General features: G+C 38.9%; 2 protein-coding genes across 5 annotated transcripts in view; one reads left to right on the top strand and one right to left on the bottom strand.

Moving 5' to 3' along the window:
• The window catches only part of TMEM209 (transmembrane protein 209), a 40393-nt gene extending 34988 nt beyond the window's left edge, over positions 1–5405 (bottom strand). For 2 of the 4 annotated variants that reach the window (XM_021673702.2, XM_021673707.2), the window contains exons 1-5: positions 5319–5405; positions 3994–4130; positions 3814–3872; positions 2873–3004; positions 2184–2425 (exon numbers count right to left, since the gene is read on the bottom strand). In XM_021673702.2, coding sequence (XP_021529377.1) covers positions 2184–2425; positions 2873–3004; positions 3814–3872; positions 3994–4130; positions 5319–5321 — 573 coding nt within the window. In that variant the 5' untranslated portion in view covers positions 5322–5405. Of the gene's footprint in view, positions 1–2183; positions 2426–2872; positions 3005–3813; positions 3873–3966; positions 4131–5023; positions 5272–5318 lie in introns of those variants that run through there. The other 2 variants (XM_021673705.2, XM_021673710.2) reach the window with 2 other exon arrangements.
• Positions 5406–7623: 2218 nt separating this feature from the next.
• SSMEM1 (serine rich single-pass membrane protein 1) lies at positions 7624–15287 on the top strand. The gene is made up of 3 exons (XM_012473954.2): positions 7624–7983; positions 12599–12656; positions 14800–15287. Exons 1-3 carry the CDS (start codon positions 7801–7803, stop codon positions 15285–15287), a joined length of 729 nt encoding a protein of 242 aa, XP_012329377.2. The 5' UTR covers positions 7624–7800.
• The last annotated feature ends 312 nt before the right edge of the window (positions 15288–15599 follow it).

Genomic DNA, 15599 nt, shown 5'->3' with positions numbered 1-15599 from the left:
AGAAAAAAATTATTTCTTTAAAAATAAAAATTATACTTGATATTTTGGTCGTGTCACTTTTGTACAGACAGAATATAAGCTATGATTTCTCTGTTTTTTGAAGCAAAAATGCAAGTGTTTGACAGTTTTTGTCAACTCTTCTAACACTGTCAGTCCACAATGAAACTACTCTACACAGTACTAAAAACATATCAAGAGAACAGAATCAACCAGAAAAAGACTCTAATATCTAAAATCACATGTAATACAAAGGAGGATCCAAGTCAATCAAGGCAAAAATAATTTATGATATTGGGGGGACAACTAGTTATCAATATTAGCATAACACAAAAATGAGAAAATTGTACTATGCCGGGGAGGGGGGATCAATTCTGAAAGTGAAAAAATTTCTAAATTTAAAAACAGAGCAAACCATAAGGAGATAAACAGATATGATTATTAAACACTCAAAATTTCTATATATATATATATTTTCAATCCTATAATTAAATAGCAACCCAAGAAAAAAATTCCAAGGATACAGACCCAAAAGACAAGTAAGTAAAGAACAACTCTTGATTTAGCTATGTGACTTTGAAAGAAATGTATGTTAAAAGTTACAATAGACTATAGTCATGTTTCTTATTAGCAGAGATTTATTTTTAAAAGAAATTAACTTGATGGTCAAGAGTGTGGAAAACAAATACTCTTATACATTTCTGTGACAATGTAAATTGGTACAATTATTTTGGATAGACACTCCCATCCCAAATTTATCAAGAATTTTACGTAAGAGCTATTTAGTACACATTAAAAAGTTTATAAAAAATGAAAATGACTTAAATATTCAAGAGCAAATTATGGTATATCCATTAGCTGAGTATTAAAGAGTCATTACACAGATTATTTTTGTGTGGCAGGACTATAAGTAATTTTCCTTCTATTTTACTTTTCCAGTTTTCTATAAGGATCAGATAGCATCAACCTGTGAAAAATTATTTTTAAAAGTTGTATTTACCTATGAGTTGTGAATTTTTACCACATACTTTCTCACAAAAATCTAAGTTGTACAAAATTTTCAAAATTCTATTACCTGCCAAAATTAATTTTAATATTGGATAACCAGTAGTATGGAATTTCATTACAAAGAAACATGTAAATGGATAAAGGCAGACAGTGTGTTGGTTTCACCTCCAGAGTCTCCTGTTTTAACTAGAAGCTATAGAGATATTAGCACAACACAATAGTGACAGCATCTGAAATGATCACTCTCCTCTTTTTTTTTTTTTTTGGGAAATTTCTTCTTTTTTTTTTCTCCTTTTATTTTTTATTTTTATTTTTATTTTTGTATTGCTTTTTAGGTTTTTGGGTACGTGTGAAGAACATGCAAGATTGTTGCATAGGTGCATACGTGGCAGTGTGATTTGCTGCCTTTCTCCCCATGCTCTCTCTCCCCAACTCCCCACCCCCCGCTGTCCCTCCCCTATTTCCCCCCAACAGACCCCCCGTGTGTAGTGCTCCCCTCCCTGTGTCCATGTGTTCTCACTGCTCAACACCCACCTATGAGTGAGAACATGCGGTGTTTGATTTTGTGTTCTTGGATCACTCTCCTTTTATGCCCCTCTTGTATTAATAGTTTTATGCTTCAGGAAGGAGTCAAAATTTCAATTTGTCAATCCTGTTTCTATTAATCCTACAAATAAAGTTTCACATTACATGGGAGTGGGAATGAAGGTTCCTACTATTCCATGGAAAGTGTCCATACTCAAGAATCATTTGTGCTCATTGAGGGGGGAAAAAAAAAGAAACTATGTGACAACCCCAACTTTAAGCTTAGAAGACATTCCAACATGATAGAACACACTAAAACTCTAAAAGGGTATACAAAGGCTTCACATAACAAAGGGAAAACAGGAGTAAAAGTAACTAAAGTAAAAAATCATCACAGTTTCAACTTGTTTTAAAGACTGCTGAAAGATCCTAGATGACCTAAGTTCATTATCTCTGCAAACGCTAATTTTTCCTCTTTCATTTTAAGATGTTGTGTTTAAGATGTTGTATTCTATTCTTGGTTCTTAAATGGGTGATCGAGGCAAGTCAAGTCTCAGTTTGCCCAGATAAAATAAGTTTGGCTCATTCGATGAATTTTAGTGTACCTCCCAATTCTAAAGTAATGTGACTGGACAAGACAAGAGAGTCATTACCTTATTATAACCACTGACGGGCGAGTAGGTCACTCCAGGGCTGTAAGAACCACTGCCACCTGAGGACAGACTTTGCAGCTGAGGGCTGTAACCAGTCATACAGCTGGTGGTGAACTTGGGACTGGTACTGGGCGAACGAGATGGGCTATAACTCAACACACTCTGACCCTGAATTGAAGGGGAAGGTGGAGAGGGAGGGATTTGGGTTGCTGCCAGATCATGTGGAGGGGTAGTCTGTACAACTAGAAGGAAAAAAAACAACATATGTGTATGTATGCACAAATAAATTTCTATGAAAATATATTTAAGCATCTAAGTCATTTTTTTTTTCCAGGGAAAAAAGTTAACAGAGTGACTTGGTTGTTAAATCACAGAAAGTATTATTACCAAAGGACCAAAGGACACAAATTAGGTGTTTACTATTTCCGGAGTTCAAAATTAGAAACTGGTTTCAACTCAGCAAGTGTCGTTTAATTTTAATTGTACCTGAACAATGGAACAAACTTCCATGAAACAGTTGAATGTATACAAGTAGGAAATAACAGTCATTGGTCATAAGACTATTTATTGTATCATTTAGGATAATTGATGTCCCTTCCATCTCTGAGTCTATGAAACAGGAAAATTAAATTGAGAAAGATTTATTGGTAACCTTTCCCCCAACTTTGCAAGAGATATAAAACACTCACCAGCTGTTTTCAACCCTAAAAGTGTTTGCTGTCCAGGACTAACAACCAGACTTGTTGGTGCCACAGTATATTTAAAATATCTCCAAAAATCAAATAAGGCATTAAGGCTGAAGAGAGATGCAAGGGCAAGCTCTGGAAGAGAACAATTTATTTTTTTATAAAAGGGGGGTGAGGGGTTTTTGGAGAACACAAAAATCTGCTATACTTAGCAAACTAAAATTACCTTCTTATTCTTACATTATTGCTCATAAAAGTTATAATTTAATCAATGTAGCAAACTAAAATTACCTTCTTATTCTTACATTATTGCTCATAAAAGCTATAATTTAATCAATGTCTACTATGTGTGGTGTGGTTGGGCCCAGTGGCTCACGCCTGTAATCCCAGCACTTTGGGAGCCCAAGGCAGTGGATCACCTGAGGTCAGGAGTTCAAGACCAGCCTGGCCAACATAGTGAAACCCTATCTCTACTAAGAATACAAAAACTAGCTGGGCGTAGCAGCGTGCACCCATAGTCCCAGCTACTTGGGAGGCTGAGGCAGGAGAATGATTGAACCCGGGAGGCAGAGAGATGGTGCCACTGCACTCCAGCCTGGGTGACAGAGCAAGACTCTGTCTCAAAAAAAAAAAGGTACAGATGTAGAGAGGGCGTATCAGGAGAGTAACAAAACCAAATCTCACTGACCTCTAAACTTATTTTTCCTCACATAACTCATAATTACCTGGTAACGTGTTGTTTACCGATTGTCTCTCTAATAAAATGTTCCTTTCATAATAACAGGGTTTTACCTTGCTCCCTTTCTGCTGTAGTCCCAGTTTTTACAACCCAGCAGGCAGTCACATATTTGTTGAATAAGGAAATGCATACTAAGCTGAATTAAACCTGAAAGCAGTTTTTCATTGGTAGTAAATTTAAGTTACAGTGAAAATTAATTACTTACCAATATACCAGAGGGGCCAGTATGTCACATTGTAATATGAACTAATCAATTTTCCAGTCCTAAAAAAAATTAAAAAGGGTTTCCAATGAACTTAAAGACACCAAAAAATCGAAACAAACACAGAAACCTGTGGAACCAGCATTTGTTTCTTACATTTTCATTTTGAGCTGATTCACTTACATTTCAGTATATATCATACCAGCCATAGATACATTTAGGAGTCCCCAGGCCAAAACCACTTTCCTAGCCTCTGTTTCTTTCCTCATCTTGATGGTTCTGTCAATAAGGGAAGCACTAGGGTGTGTCTCCCCCTGCATCTATGAAAAAACAAAAAGCACAGGAATTAACCAAAATTTAAAACCAAATTTTGCATCTCGTATAAAGGTAAATGAAATTGCATATACTTTCTCTCATCTTTAAAATGTCTTACCAAAACATTTTCCATTTTAGTATCAGTATATGGAAAGGGAACCAGAAATTATACCTTCATTGGCATTACAGTGTAATCAACAGAGAAGTGGCTGGTTATTTAAGAACAATTTAAGGCCGGGCGGGGCGGCTCACGCCTGTAATCCCAGCACTTTGGGAGGCGGAGGCGGATGGATTAGGAGGTCAGATCAAGACCATCCTGGCTATCACAGTGAAACCCCGTCTGTACTAAAAATATATTTTTAAAAAGTTAGCTGGGCGTGGTGGCACTTGCCTGTAGACCCAACTACAAGGGAGGCTGAGGCAAGAGAATCGCCTGAACCCGGGAGGCGGAGGTTGCAGTGACACTGCACTCCAGCCTGGGCGACAAAGCGAGACTCGTCTCAAAAAAAAAAACCTTCCAATACGTAAAAAAAGTCTTATATTTTAACTTAAGGGTTGTCGATTATGTCTGCATATACTTTGTATTTTGTCTTTGGAGTATGTTACAAGGAGTAGATAAGTCTAATTTCAGAAACTCAAAATCAAGTTTTGGGAGAATATATTCCCTATCTGTTGTAAGTCATACTCTCCTACATCCTCATGCAGATGCCATTACTATCTAAACAACTTTTCACGTGGACGGCTGTACTCCAGGGATCTCCCCTGTGTGTGTGGATAAAGGATAAGGATTTAAGTTTTAGGTGGTGAGGGGAGTAGGAGGGAGAGGGGAAAATGTGCATTCAGTTTTGGTCCACGTTGGGATTTATAATTCCTTTGTTCAGCTAGGCTCAACTCTTACAGACAGCGCAAAACTTGTTCCAACGACGAGTCATATCCCACAGAGCACAGAGCAATGGCCTTCGCGCCACTCAGCCACTCAGCGTCCCAAGTCCCCATTCCAGAGCTTCCCTCCCCGGCTCCCTCCGCACGAACTTCAGCAACCCTATTACTTTTTTCTTCCCTTCCCCTAGAGTGGCGGGACGCCTGACCACATCCTCCCTTGGCTGAACCCCGGACAGATCAGCAGGCGCGGAACTCCCACACCCCGCATGGACTCCAAGACAGGAAGCACAAACATGACCCCGAAAACGCACCATGTCCTCCGGCCGGAAAACGCTGGCTCGCGCCACTCTCTACTGCGCATGCGCGAAGCCAAGCGCAAGAGGAAGGCGACTGGCTGGCGGCTCTAAAGTTACCGGAAGAAGTGGGCAGTCTCTTCTCGCGAGAAAGTGAGGGGGGGGTCGCAGGCTGGGTTGCTCTAACGTTACCAGGGCAACAGGTCTGGGTTTCGTGGCTCCCACTGAACTGCGGGAGAAAGCTGAGCAGCAAAATTCAGACCAGGTTCTGAACCTGCAGTAAAAAGTAATAATTATAACAAGCTGAATTTTGTATCTATTAATATAATTTTGGCTTCCGTAGGCCATTTATGGACCGACATGTGTAAACTGATTAGATAGGTTGGCTCACCGTAGGATAGAGTGCGTGATAGCGGGGCCAGACACCATCAATGACAAAGCATTTCTTTCCCTTGTGTTAAAATGTCTATATCAAGAGTTCTGACCCCATGTAAATTCTTTTCTTTTTTTTTTTTTTTTTTTAGTAGAGACGGGGTTTTGCCATGTTGACCAGGCTGGTCTCCCTGATCTCAGGGGATCCGCCCGCCTCGGCTTCCCAAAGTGTTGGGATTACAAGCAGGAGCCACTGCGCCTGGCCTAAATTCTTAACAGTGTAATAGGGTGCAGTAGTAACACGCATACCCAAAATTAGTTTTATTGAAGTTGCTAGTGGTTTTGAGGTTAAAAAAAATAACGTATTTTTTGGAAGAACTTCTCATCCTGAGGAAAATGTTGAGCTTGGTTTTATTTAAAACAAATACCTACAAATGTGCCGCTGAGCCAGGCGCGGGGATATAGAAAAAAAGAGCTTCCTGGTTACTGCTCACAGGAGCTCAACTCTGGCGGAGGCCCACAAGTGCACTTCGAAGGCAGGTGAGGTGGGTGCAGTGCGCCCCAAGGAGGCACGTCCAGCCCAGCCCCAGCTCCCACGAACTTCCTGGAGGACAAGACGCGTTAGAGAGTCAACAGCCAGAAGCCCAGAGCCTGAGGATTGTTCCGAAGTGTGCCTCCTAATAAAAACATTAAGCCATGTCACAATAAGCTAGTGGATTATTACATCATGTATGTCCAATGGCCGAAGTTTTTCCTAAAATGATCCTAAGGTTAATACCACGTGGTATTGTATAGTAATGAAAATCGGCAGGTATGCTATGCTCTTAAAGAGCTAACTTTTTTTAAGTAAGTTTTATCATTTTTGGATTGCGTTAGCAGCAATGTTGTTTTGCTCTAGTTTTAGATTTAGAGAAGAACGAACTTTAAAATTGTTAAAAGTGAAAGGGCTCAAGGTGCAGTCAAAATTAGAATACCGGTTGGGAGGCCGAGGTGGGTGGATTATTTGAGGTCTGGAGTTCAAGACCAGCCTGGCTATATGGTGAAACCCCGTCTCTTTTCTAAAAATAAAAAGCCTGCGGTTGTGGTGTGCGCCTGTAATCCCAGCTACTCAGGAGACTGAGGCAGGAGAATTGCTTGAGCCTGGGAGGCGGGGGTTGTGGTGAGCCAAGATGGTGCCGTTGCATTCCAGTCTGGGAGACAGAGTGAAACCCTGTCAAAAAAAAAAAAAAATAGAATACCAGGTTCCCACCTCCTTTATATGTGACTCTTTCCTAAGAAGAAATTGTATGCATTTGATGTAGTTCATAAGGCACATCTGTTTTTCCCTCTTAATGTAATCCATAAGCTATTGTGCATTTATTCAGGCTTAAAAAAGAACACTACTGACCAAATGACAGTGGGCGTTATGTGTTAGGGCCGCCATAATGAAATATCACAGACAGGGTGGCTTAAACAACAGAAATTAATTTTTTCATAATTTTGGAGGCTGGAAGTCTACTATCAAATTTTCAGCATGTTTGGTTTCTCCTGAGGTCGATCTCCTTGCAAATGACCACCTTGTATTGTGGCCTTGACTTATGTGCTCATGAATCCTTGCTGTCTTATAAGGATACCTGTTGTATTGGATTAGGGCCCTATCCATATGATCTCATTTAACTTTAATTACCTTCTTAAAGGTCCTATCTCCAAGTACAGTCACACTGGAGGTTAGGGCTTCAACATATGAATTTTAGGGAACACAGTTCAATCAGTAATACATTAGAACTGTCTATAATAATTTGCAATGGCATGCTACATATAAAAGAGACTGAATTAAAATGAGTGGATACCTTAAACACTTAGATGTAAAGATAGGAAAATATATACAAGTTTTAGAGAAAAAAAATTAAGGTAGAATGTGCCATGTTGAGGTATGGGGGAAAATACCATAAACATTCACAGAAGTAATTTAAATAAGCCTTCCACAAACTTAGAAATCCAAGAAGCATTTGTCAGTTCCTAGAACAGTTGCTCAAGTATGTCATAATAGGTTGCCAAGGAAATTATCATACATCATGGAGGGAGTAAAGTAGTTCCCAGTCATCTTCATCCCTTTGAGCATGGTCTATTTTCTGAGCAAGAAACCATCATGGGAGACCTTTTTTCCTTATTTTGGGAGGCAGATCCTCCCCCCATACCTTTAAGTTTTGCCATTCCAAGTCAGGACTATGTGTGCCGGAAGGATGACTCTTGTGGGACCGTAGGGAGCTTCCTGCTTTGGTATTTTGTCATCATATTTGTCCTGATGTTCCTCTCTAGGGCTTCTGTCTGGGTAGGATATCTTTTTTTCATTTTAAATAATATGTTTACTGTACACTAGGAAATGTTCCATAAAATACATTTACTGTACTTCGATGAAACTACTTTGTAAGTGTTGCTTAGTTTTAAAAAATTATACAATCTTATTCTAGAGAATCCAGGAATATAGAAAAGTATGAAGAGGAAAACATAAAACTACAGTTATCTTCTTTCCCAGAGATAACCACTGTTAACATTTTGGAGTATGTTCTTCCAGTTTGTTTGTTTTTTTTCACTCTCTCTCTATCCCAACATATCTCTCTCCATTTCTCTTTGATCTTACATGGTTGGCATTATATTGTATATATTTTCATATCCTGCTTTTTAAGCTTAATAAAATAGCGGAAATGCTTCTCTATATTCACTCAGCAGCACTTTTAATGACTGCATAATTTTCTGTCTTTTGATTGTACCAAAAAATTCTATAAGTTTGAAACATTCAGATTGTTTACAGTTTGTCCATATGCTATGTAATGCTGGCATAAACCTCCTTGCTGGTTAATGACTTCCAAATCCCTTTTCTAGCCATGTGATTCTAATCAAAGACACAAAAGTTGTCATATTGATAGGATACATGCTGTAGGATTTGGGGATTTTTAGAATGAGGCAATACACTTTCTGCATAGAATAAGATGCAGAAGTAAACAGAACTAAAGTCACTGCTAAAATGCCATGGTCTTAAGAATGAGCTATCCCACTTCATCAGGACTGTGATGCTTCCAACATATTATGAGTAACCAAGCTCTTTTTTTTTTTTCTTGAGACGGAGTCTTGCTGTATCACCCGGGCTGGAGTGCAGTGGTGCAATCTTAGCTCACTACAACCTCCACCTCCCGGATTCAAGTGATTCTCCTGCCTCAGCCTCCCAAGTAGCTGGGACCACAGGCGCAAGTCATCACACCCTGCTGATTTTTGTATTTTTAGTACAGATGGGGTTTCACCATGTTGGCCAGGCTGGTCTGGAACTCCTGACCTCAAGTAATCCACCCGCCTTGGCCTCCCAAAGTGTTGGGATTATAGGTGTGAGCTGGGATTACGGTGGGTTACACACCCAGCCATAACCAAGCTCTTATAATTTGCTCACATGATATCCTTGCTGGCTATTAATACCAGGCTGATGATTAAGAAAACCACCATCATTTAGCATTATAGCCAGAGCCCTGGGCTGGCAGTGGTCAGTAAGGCTTAGTGCTCTATGAGCTCTGGATGGGGAGGGGAAGGTTTGTTATATCCACGCCAGTTGGATTCCATTCTAATAATCAAAGTGTTTTTGGTAACACCATCTGGTGCAGAAGAGGTTTCATCTAGAGTCTAAATGCTTCTTAAGGTAAATACTTTGCCAAAAGGAGATTTAGAATAGTCATGGCTTGTATGTGTCTTAGACTCCCTAGCTAAGTATATTGAATTTGTCTGGCCTTGGCAAGAAAAGCTACTTTAAAAAATTAACAAAAAAATTGAAATTGATCAGTGGCAATTTAATCATGAATTAAGAGGCCTAAGCTATTTTTCTGCTCCCTTGCTTGCATCAGCTCTTTAGAGTCATAGAGCCTTGAGCTTCCAGGACCTCAAAAGAGCATGTGGTCCAGCCTCCTGTTTGTAGGCAAGTGAGTTATCATTATCCTTCCCCCATTCATTTTTTACTGATAAGGCCCAAGGAAATTAAGTGACTTGTCCAATGTTACAAAAGTGGTTAGTGACAGAAGGAGAATAGACCCAGATTTCCTGTCATATTATTTGTTTGCTTCAAAGCATAGTTTGAAATGTCCAGTTAAATCTACTCACTCCTGATTAAAAAACCTTAATTATTTTAGAGGTTTCGTCTTTCACTTTCTACCCTTGTGGCAGCTACAATCGGCTGGACTGCTTCTTCTGAAGGGTCCCAGATTTGAAATCTGAGAACCATATGAGAGCTAGTAAAGGAGGATGGAATTTTTCCTTTACTTTGAACTTCTTCATTTTCTCTGCTAAACTCTGAGGCTTTATTTACAAACCTTGAAGTAATGGTAAAAGTGCGATGGAAATGTGGTGGTAATTATCCTCCAACATGCAGCAAGCCGATTTCCTCTGAATTAGCCATTTTTTAAAGCGGCATTTACCCTTTTGCTTTCAGACTATAAATACTATATTTAGTTTATATGTTTATTTCGTGTTTATTAAGATTGCTAGTCAAGGTATTTTTCTGGACAATAGTAGTCCAAACTCCTTATTTTGCTTATGTAGAAACTGAGCTTAAGAGGTGTTAAGTGGCTTGGAAAAATCACAGAGCCGCTTAGTGGCAGAAAGAGAGCCAGGGCCCACATTTTCTACTCTGCCCCTCAGGGCAGGCAGTTCTGCCGTTTTCACTCACTGAGTCACACACAATGACAGTTAATAAAATGCTTTTCGGAACCACAGTTCATATGATTCCACTTAGCTTAATGCAAAATCTTTCTTTTGATTTTGTGGTTATTTTTTGATTTGACATCAAATGTGAGAGCTTTCTGTGGAAATGACATAAGCCTAATAAGCGTTTTTAAGCACCTTCTCTCATCTGTTACAAAAGTACACATTATATAGAAAATGTGGAAATGATAGGACAGAGACAAAATAAAAATCACTCTAGATTATGCAGAAATAACCAACTACTGTTAACTTTTAGGTTTATAAACTTCCAATCTTTTGGTTTTCTTTACACATGTTAAATTTATCTTTTTTCTTTTGTATAACCTAATCTAAATGATACATATTAAATTTAAAATATTTAGCCCCTTTCAAAAGTATTTTTTAGAAAGCGGTATCTTAAAAGAGAACTCCACTTTCAAGATTTTTGGAATGATTGCTGTAACCCAGAAAGCAAAAAGGTACCTCATTAAAAATGCTTGCCTACCATTGCAGAGATCAGATATTAAGAAACAAATGAACCGAGGATCTTAGATTGCAGTTACAAATACCCAAGTATGGCACTTTTCAACCCAAAGAAATTTGACTTCCATATAAATTCATTTTGTTCCTTTTTCTTTCTTTTTTTTTTGTTTTAATAGAGACTGGGTTTCTCCACGTTGGTCAGGCTGGTCTTGAACTCCCAACCTCAGGTGATCCAACCATCTCGGCCTCCCAGAGCGCTGGAATTACAAGCATGAGCCATCGCACCCGGCCTCATTTTGTTCCTAATTATAGACAGTTCGAAAAAATTAGAAGAGAAGAAGTCCATTTCACCACTTAAAGCCAACCATCGCTATCACTTTTATATGCTTCTTAAAATCTTTTTTTCCCATATTTTTAGCTAACTTGTGCTCATACTGTATCTACAAATTTGCATCTTGATGTTTAACCCAGTATGGTAGCACACTTATTTCCTCATGTTATGACATACTTTTATTATAATAATTTTATAACTATTTATTATATAATTGGACCATAATTTACTTAAACCATTGTCTACTTTTGAATGTTATATTATCCTAATTATGCTGTGATGAATGTTTCTGTGCACAAAGCTTTCTTTCTTTTGAGAGTTATTTCTTGCTGATAGATTCCCGGAGAGAGAATTATATGTCAAAGGTGTTAATGAAAATTGCTAGTTTTTGTTATTTTCTGAAAGAGTTGGTTTATATCTCTGTCTTTTGGCAAAAGTACTTTCAGCATCAGAAAGTGGGATGCTAATCTGAAAAGTGGGACAAATATATTTATGGAGTATTGTGGCAGAATATTTGAAATTAGAACTATTCAAAGAAATCCATTTCTTCTGGTTGCCATATTCATAAATAATATATTATGGTTACGTTTTGGAGGAAACTTTCGGAGGGATTAAGGAGATATGAAGTTCATGAATTCAGGTAAAGATCTTAGTGTATGTAGATGTCTTCTATCTTAAATAACTATGAACGATGTACCCTGATCAAATGTCCTTTAAAAACTAGTCTGAGTACTATCAGATTTTTTTAAACAGCATTTCTCTGTAATGTAAATGGGTACGGGAAAACTTTATAAGCTATAGCTCCTTATCAGTTTATTCTCTCTCAAGTCTGTTCCATTTTGCTTGGTTCAAAACATTTTGGTAGATTCTGCTATCAAAGCATAGTCTTAACGGGAAGTGGAAGTAAGATCACTATAACAGGAACTCAATACATACTTCATTAGATTAGCTTATTATTTAACTCAGTAAGTACTTGTTTAAACTGAATGTTTAAAATTAGACATTGTCAGTCCAGGCACGGTGGCTCATGCCTGTAATCCCAGCACTTTGGGAGGCTGAGGTGGGTGGATCACTTGAGGTCAGGAGTTTGAGACCAGCCTGGCCAACATGGTGAAACCCCATCTCTACTAAAAATACAAAAATTAGCTGGGCATGGTGGTGGCATGCCTGTAACCCCAGTTACTTGGGAAGCTGAGGCAGGAGAATCGCTTGAACCTGGGAGATGGAGGTTGCAGTGAGCTGAGATAGTGCCACTGCACTCCAGCCTGGGCAACAGAGACTCTTGAAAAAAGATGATAATAATAAAATGAAATTAGACATTGTCAATGGGCCTTGGCAATAGTGTATTTTTAACAAATAGATACTAGTGAAAAACAACTGAGATCACTCTTACTAACCTATATTTCTGAAACAGATGTCTCAGGATAAAAAGGATTCTGAAGACAGTGGGACAAGTGCTTCAGTAAGGAAAGGTGAGAACCAGTGCATATTTGGTATTGGACTGTGAGGGGAAAAATATGTGTGGTGTTGCACACTGTAGGCCCTAGCTACTCAGGAGGCTGAGGCAGGAGGATTGCTTGAGCTAAGCAGTTCAAGACCCTAGCCTGAGCAACATAGTGAGACCTAGTATCTAAAAAAAAAAAAAGAAAGAAAGAAATTTGTGTTGAGTGTGAAAAGCTAACAACAGAGATGAACAGCCAAGAGCATTGTAAGACTTTGCACACTAGAGAAGGCCCACTGGGATTAAGCAAGTTCTTGCTTTTGGACTCCGTAGTGCAGAGGGACAGCTCAGCTGCTTGGCTAGAAGCTGTGAATTACTGGGAGGTGGGAGCTCAAGTTCTCTTTTCACTCCTTAGCACTCTCCTTTCACACTGCTTGCCCTTCCCACACCCTCGTTGTTAGTGTTATTACAGGATTATGAGCTGTCTACGACATCTTTTCAACAATCTATAAGCTGTTGTGCGCCGGTAAATGTTTAACAACTGGCTGTCCCAAACTCGTGTGTGTACATATATTTATTAAAAATTTTGGCTGGGCATGGTGGTGACTCAGGCCTGTAATCCCAGCACTTTGGAAGGCCGAGGCAGGTGGATCACCTGAGGCCAGGAGTTCGAGACCAGCCTGGCCAACATGCTGAAACCCTGCCTCTATATTAAAAAAATTTTTTTTTTTACTGATATAAAGGTTGCATATCAGGAGAACTGCTTAAGGCCAGGAGTTCAAGAACAGCCTGGAGAACATAGCAAAACCCTATCTCTTGAAAAAAGAAAATTAGCTGGCATGGTTGTTCGCACCTGCAGTCTCAGCTACTCGGGAGGCTGAGGCAACAGAATCCCTTCAGCCTAGGAGTTTGAGGCTGCCAGTGAGCATGATCGTGCCACTGCACTCCAGCCTGGGCAACAGAGTGAGTCCCTGACTAAAAAAATTAAATATATAAATAAAAGATATATATTATACTATTTATAAATAATAAAATACACAAGACTCCTTATGGTCAATTTCATATAGAAAACCGATTCTCTCAAAACACTCTCCTTGATTTTTGCGAGACCCTAGAATGCTTAGCCAACCCCTGGCTGCAATTGATTAACAAGAATAGTTTCATCATGAAGTTAAGGAGTGAGATGAAAGTGAAGCAGAAGATGTATGTTGGAACTTAACTTGGTTGTCAGTGATGTAAGTGACTTCTTTACTGGAATGGATAATAGTTTTAAAATACTGGAAGAATATTTCTTCATTTTGGAGTGTTAGTCACAATGTAGTGGCTATAGGGATGACACTGAAATGTAATCTGCATTAGTAACATGTTCTCCATCATTTTCTTAAGCCTAGATGATCAACAAAGCCATACATCAAGCCCTGATGTTTAGTGTTTGCTGGTTTTCATGGTATAAATGCTTCCATCAAAGCTGGGTTTAAGCCACCCACATCATGTCACTGAACATGGAGTTGGGAGATGTGCAGTGGGGCACCCTTAATGCAGTACTTCCAACATCCAAATACCACAGACATAAAAAGCCAGAAGACTACACAGCATAATCAAATGTCGTAAGATAATTAGGAAGTGATGGGTTTTGAGTACTTATTACCATCATTTTTAGCAATTGAATTTATTGTAAGTTGGTATAATTTAATTTTTAATAATGGCTATGTTTAACCATCTCACAAAACTCCTGAAAGTTTAGCAGCTCTTCTGAGTGGGTACGAGCCAACTTCAGCACACCACTACATAAAGGAAAGATCCTTCTTAGTTCCTGCTCTGCAAATTACATTCCTAAGTACATGCTTGAATCTTTAAGACTTCAATTTTCAAAGGAAAAAAAAGGTTCTTTCCTGGAAAAGTTTAGAGATCTTTTCCTTTGATCTTATGTCTAGCATCCACAAAACTTCAACAGTGGTATGTCAAGCATCTAGCTAAGCTTTCTTGTCTGCAGGAGTTAGGGTATGGTACTGGAAAACGCAGTCAGCTGCCAACACTTGCAGGCAACTGGAGAAAAGCAGTGGCTTGACAACTGGCCACTAAGAGTGAGCTCACACATGCACAGACTTCTTAAGTAATATGAATTTATAGTAACCAACAATGTGACTACTTTGTTTTGTTTCATTGGCTGTTAGCAGGCAAAGAGACATCCTATCAGTGGCAAAGCAAAGATGGTGCCTGGGATTCCTCACAAACAATGAAGAAACCAAAGCAGAACCAACTTACTCCTGTAACCAACTCAGAAGTGGCTTTGGTCAATGCCTGTCTTGAACAAAGACGAGCCAGGTGCCAGTTTCAGTTCAATGAGGTGAACCAGGACCAACATGACAGTGATACTACAGAGTGTGGCAGTGAAGAATCTAACTCAGGAACCTCCTCGTGGAAGGAAAGTGGAAGTGAACACCACCCATCACCAGACAGTATTAAGAGGAGAAAAATGGCTCAGAGGCAAAAGAATCTGGGAAGTTACCAAATGAGAGAAAGGCCCTGCCTCCATTGCAAAGCCATGAGAACCAATGAATGGTTGGTGCACCATTTCCTACAAAAGGCTTCAATAGCACCCTCAATGAAAGGAGACAGTCAAGAGGAAAGTTCCACATCTGACATTCATAAAATTCAGTAAAATTTGAATTGTATTACATACTTCCCTTATTTGAAAGAGATGAATAAAACGTGAAAAATCACCAGAGCTCTAGGTGAGGAGACTTTTACAACAAAGTCTCTCTAACAAACAAAAACATACTTGGAACCCAAGAGGTAAAATCTTACACAATTCTTTGTTCCAAAAAAAAAGCCATTAAATGTGTTTATGGCACCATTGGAGCACCGAAGATCTGTATCCACTATGATTTTTTTCATTTGAGACAGCACAAGACAGATATTTTATGCCTTGAGTGTATATATTTTATGTCTGTAATACAAACAAGAAAGCTCT

Source organism: Aotus nancymaae, unplaced genomic scaffold (assembly GCF_030222135.1).
Source record: "Aotus nancymaae isolate 86718 unplaced genomic scaffold, 86718_ANA_hifiasm-v0.15.2.pri h1tg000002l, whole genome shotgun sequence".
NCBI classification, from domain to species: domain Eukaryota; kingdom Metazoa; phylum Chordata; class Mammalia; order Primates; family Aotidae; genus Aotus; species Aotus nancymaae.
Note: the sequence above shows the minus strand (reverse complement) of the source record. Positions and strands in the feature narration are given on the sequence as shown.

What these genes read in the sequence shown, in the direction of transcription:
- SSMEM1 (XM_012473954.2), top strand. Translation starts at nt 7,801, where the DNA reads ATGGGAGACCTTTTTTCCTTATTTTGGGAGGCAGATCCTCCCCCCATA. An exon ending in TCTCTAGGGCTTCTGTCTGG is followed by an intron (nt 7,984 to 12,598) that starts GTAGGATATCTT and finishes TTTCTGAAACAG; the next exon opens with ATGTCTCAGGATAAAAAGGA. An exon ending in AAGTGCTTCAGTAAGGAAAG is followed by an intron (nt 12,657 to 14,799) that starts GTGAGAACCAGT and finishes ATTGGCTGTTAG; the next exon opens with CAGGCAAAGAGACATCCTAT.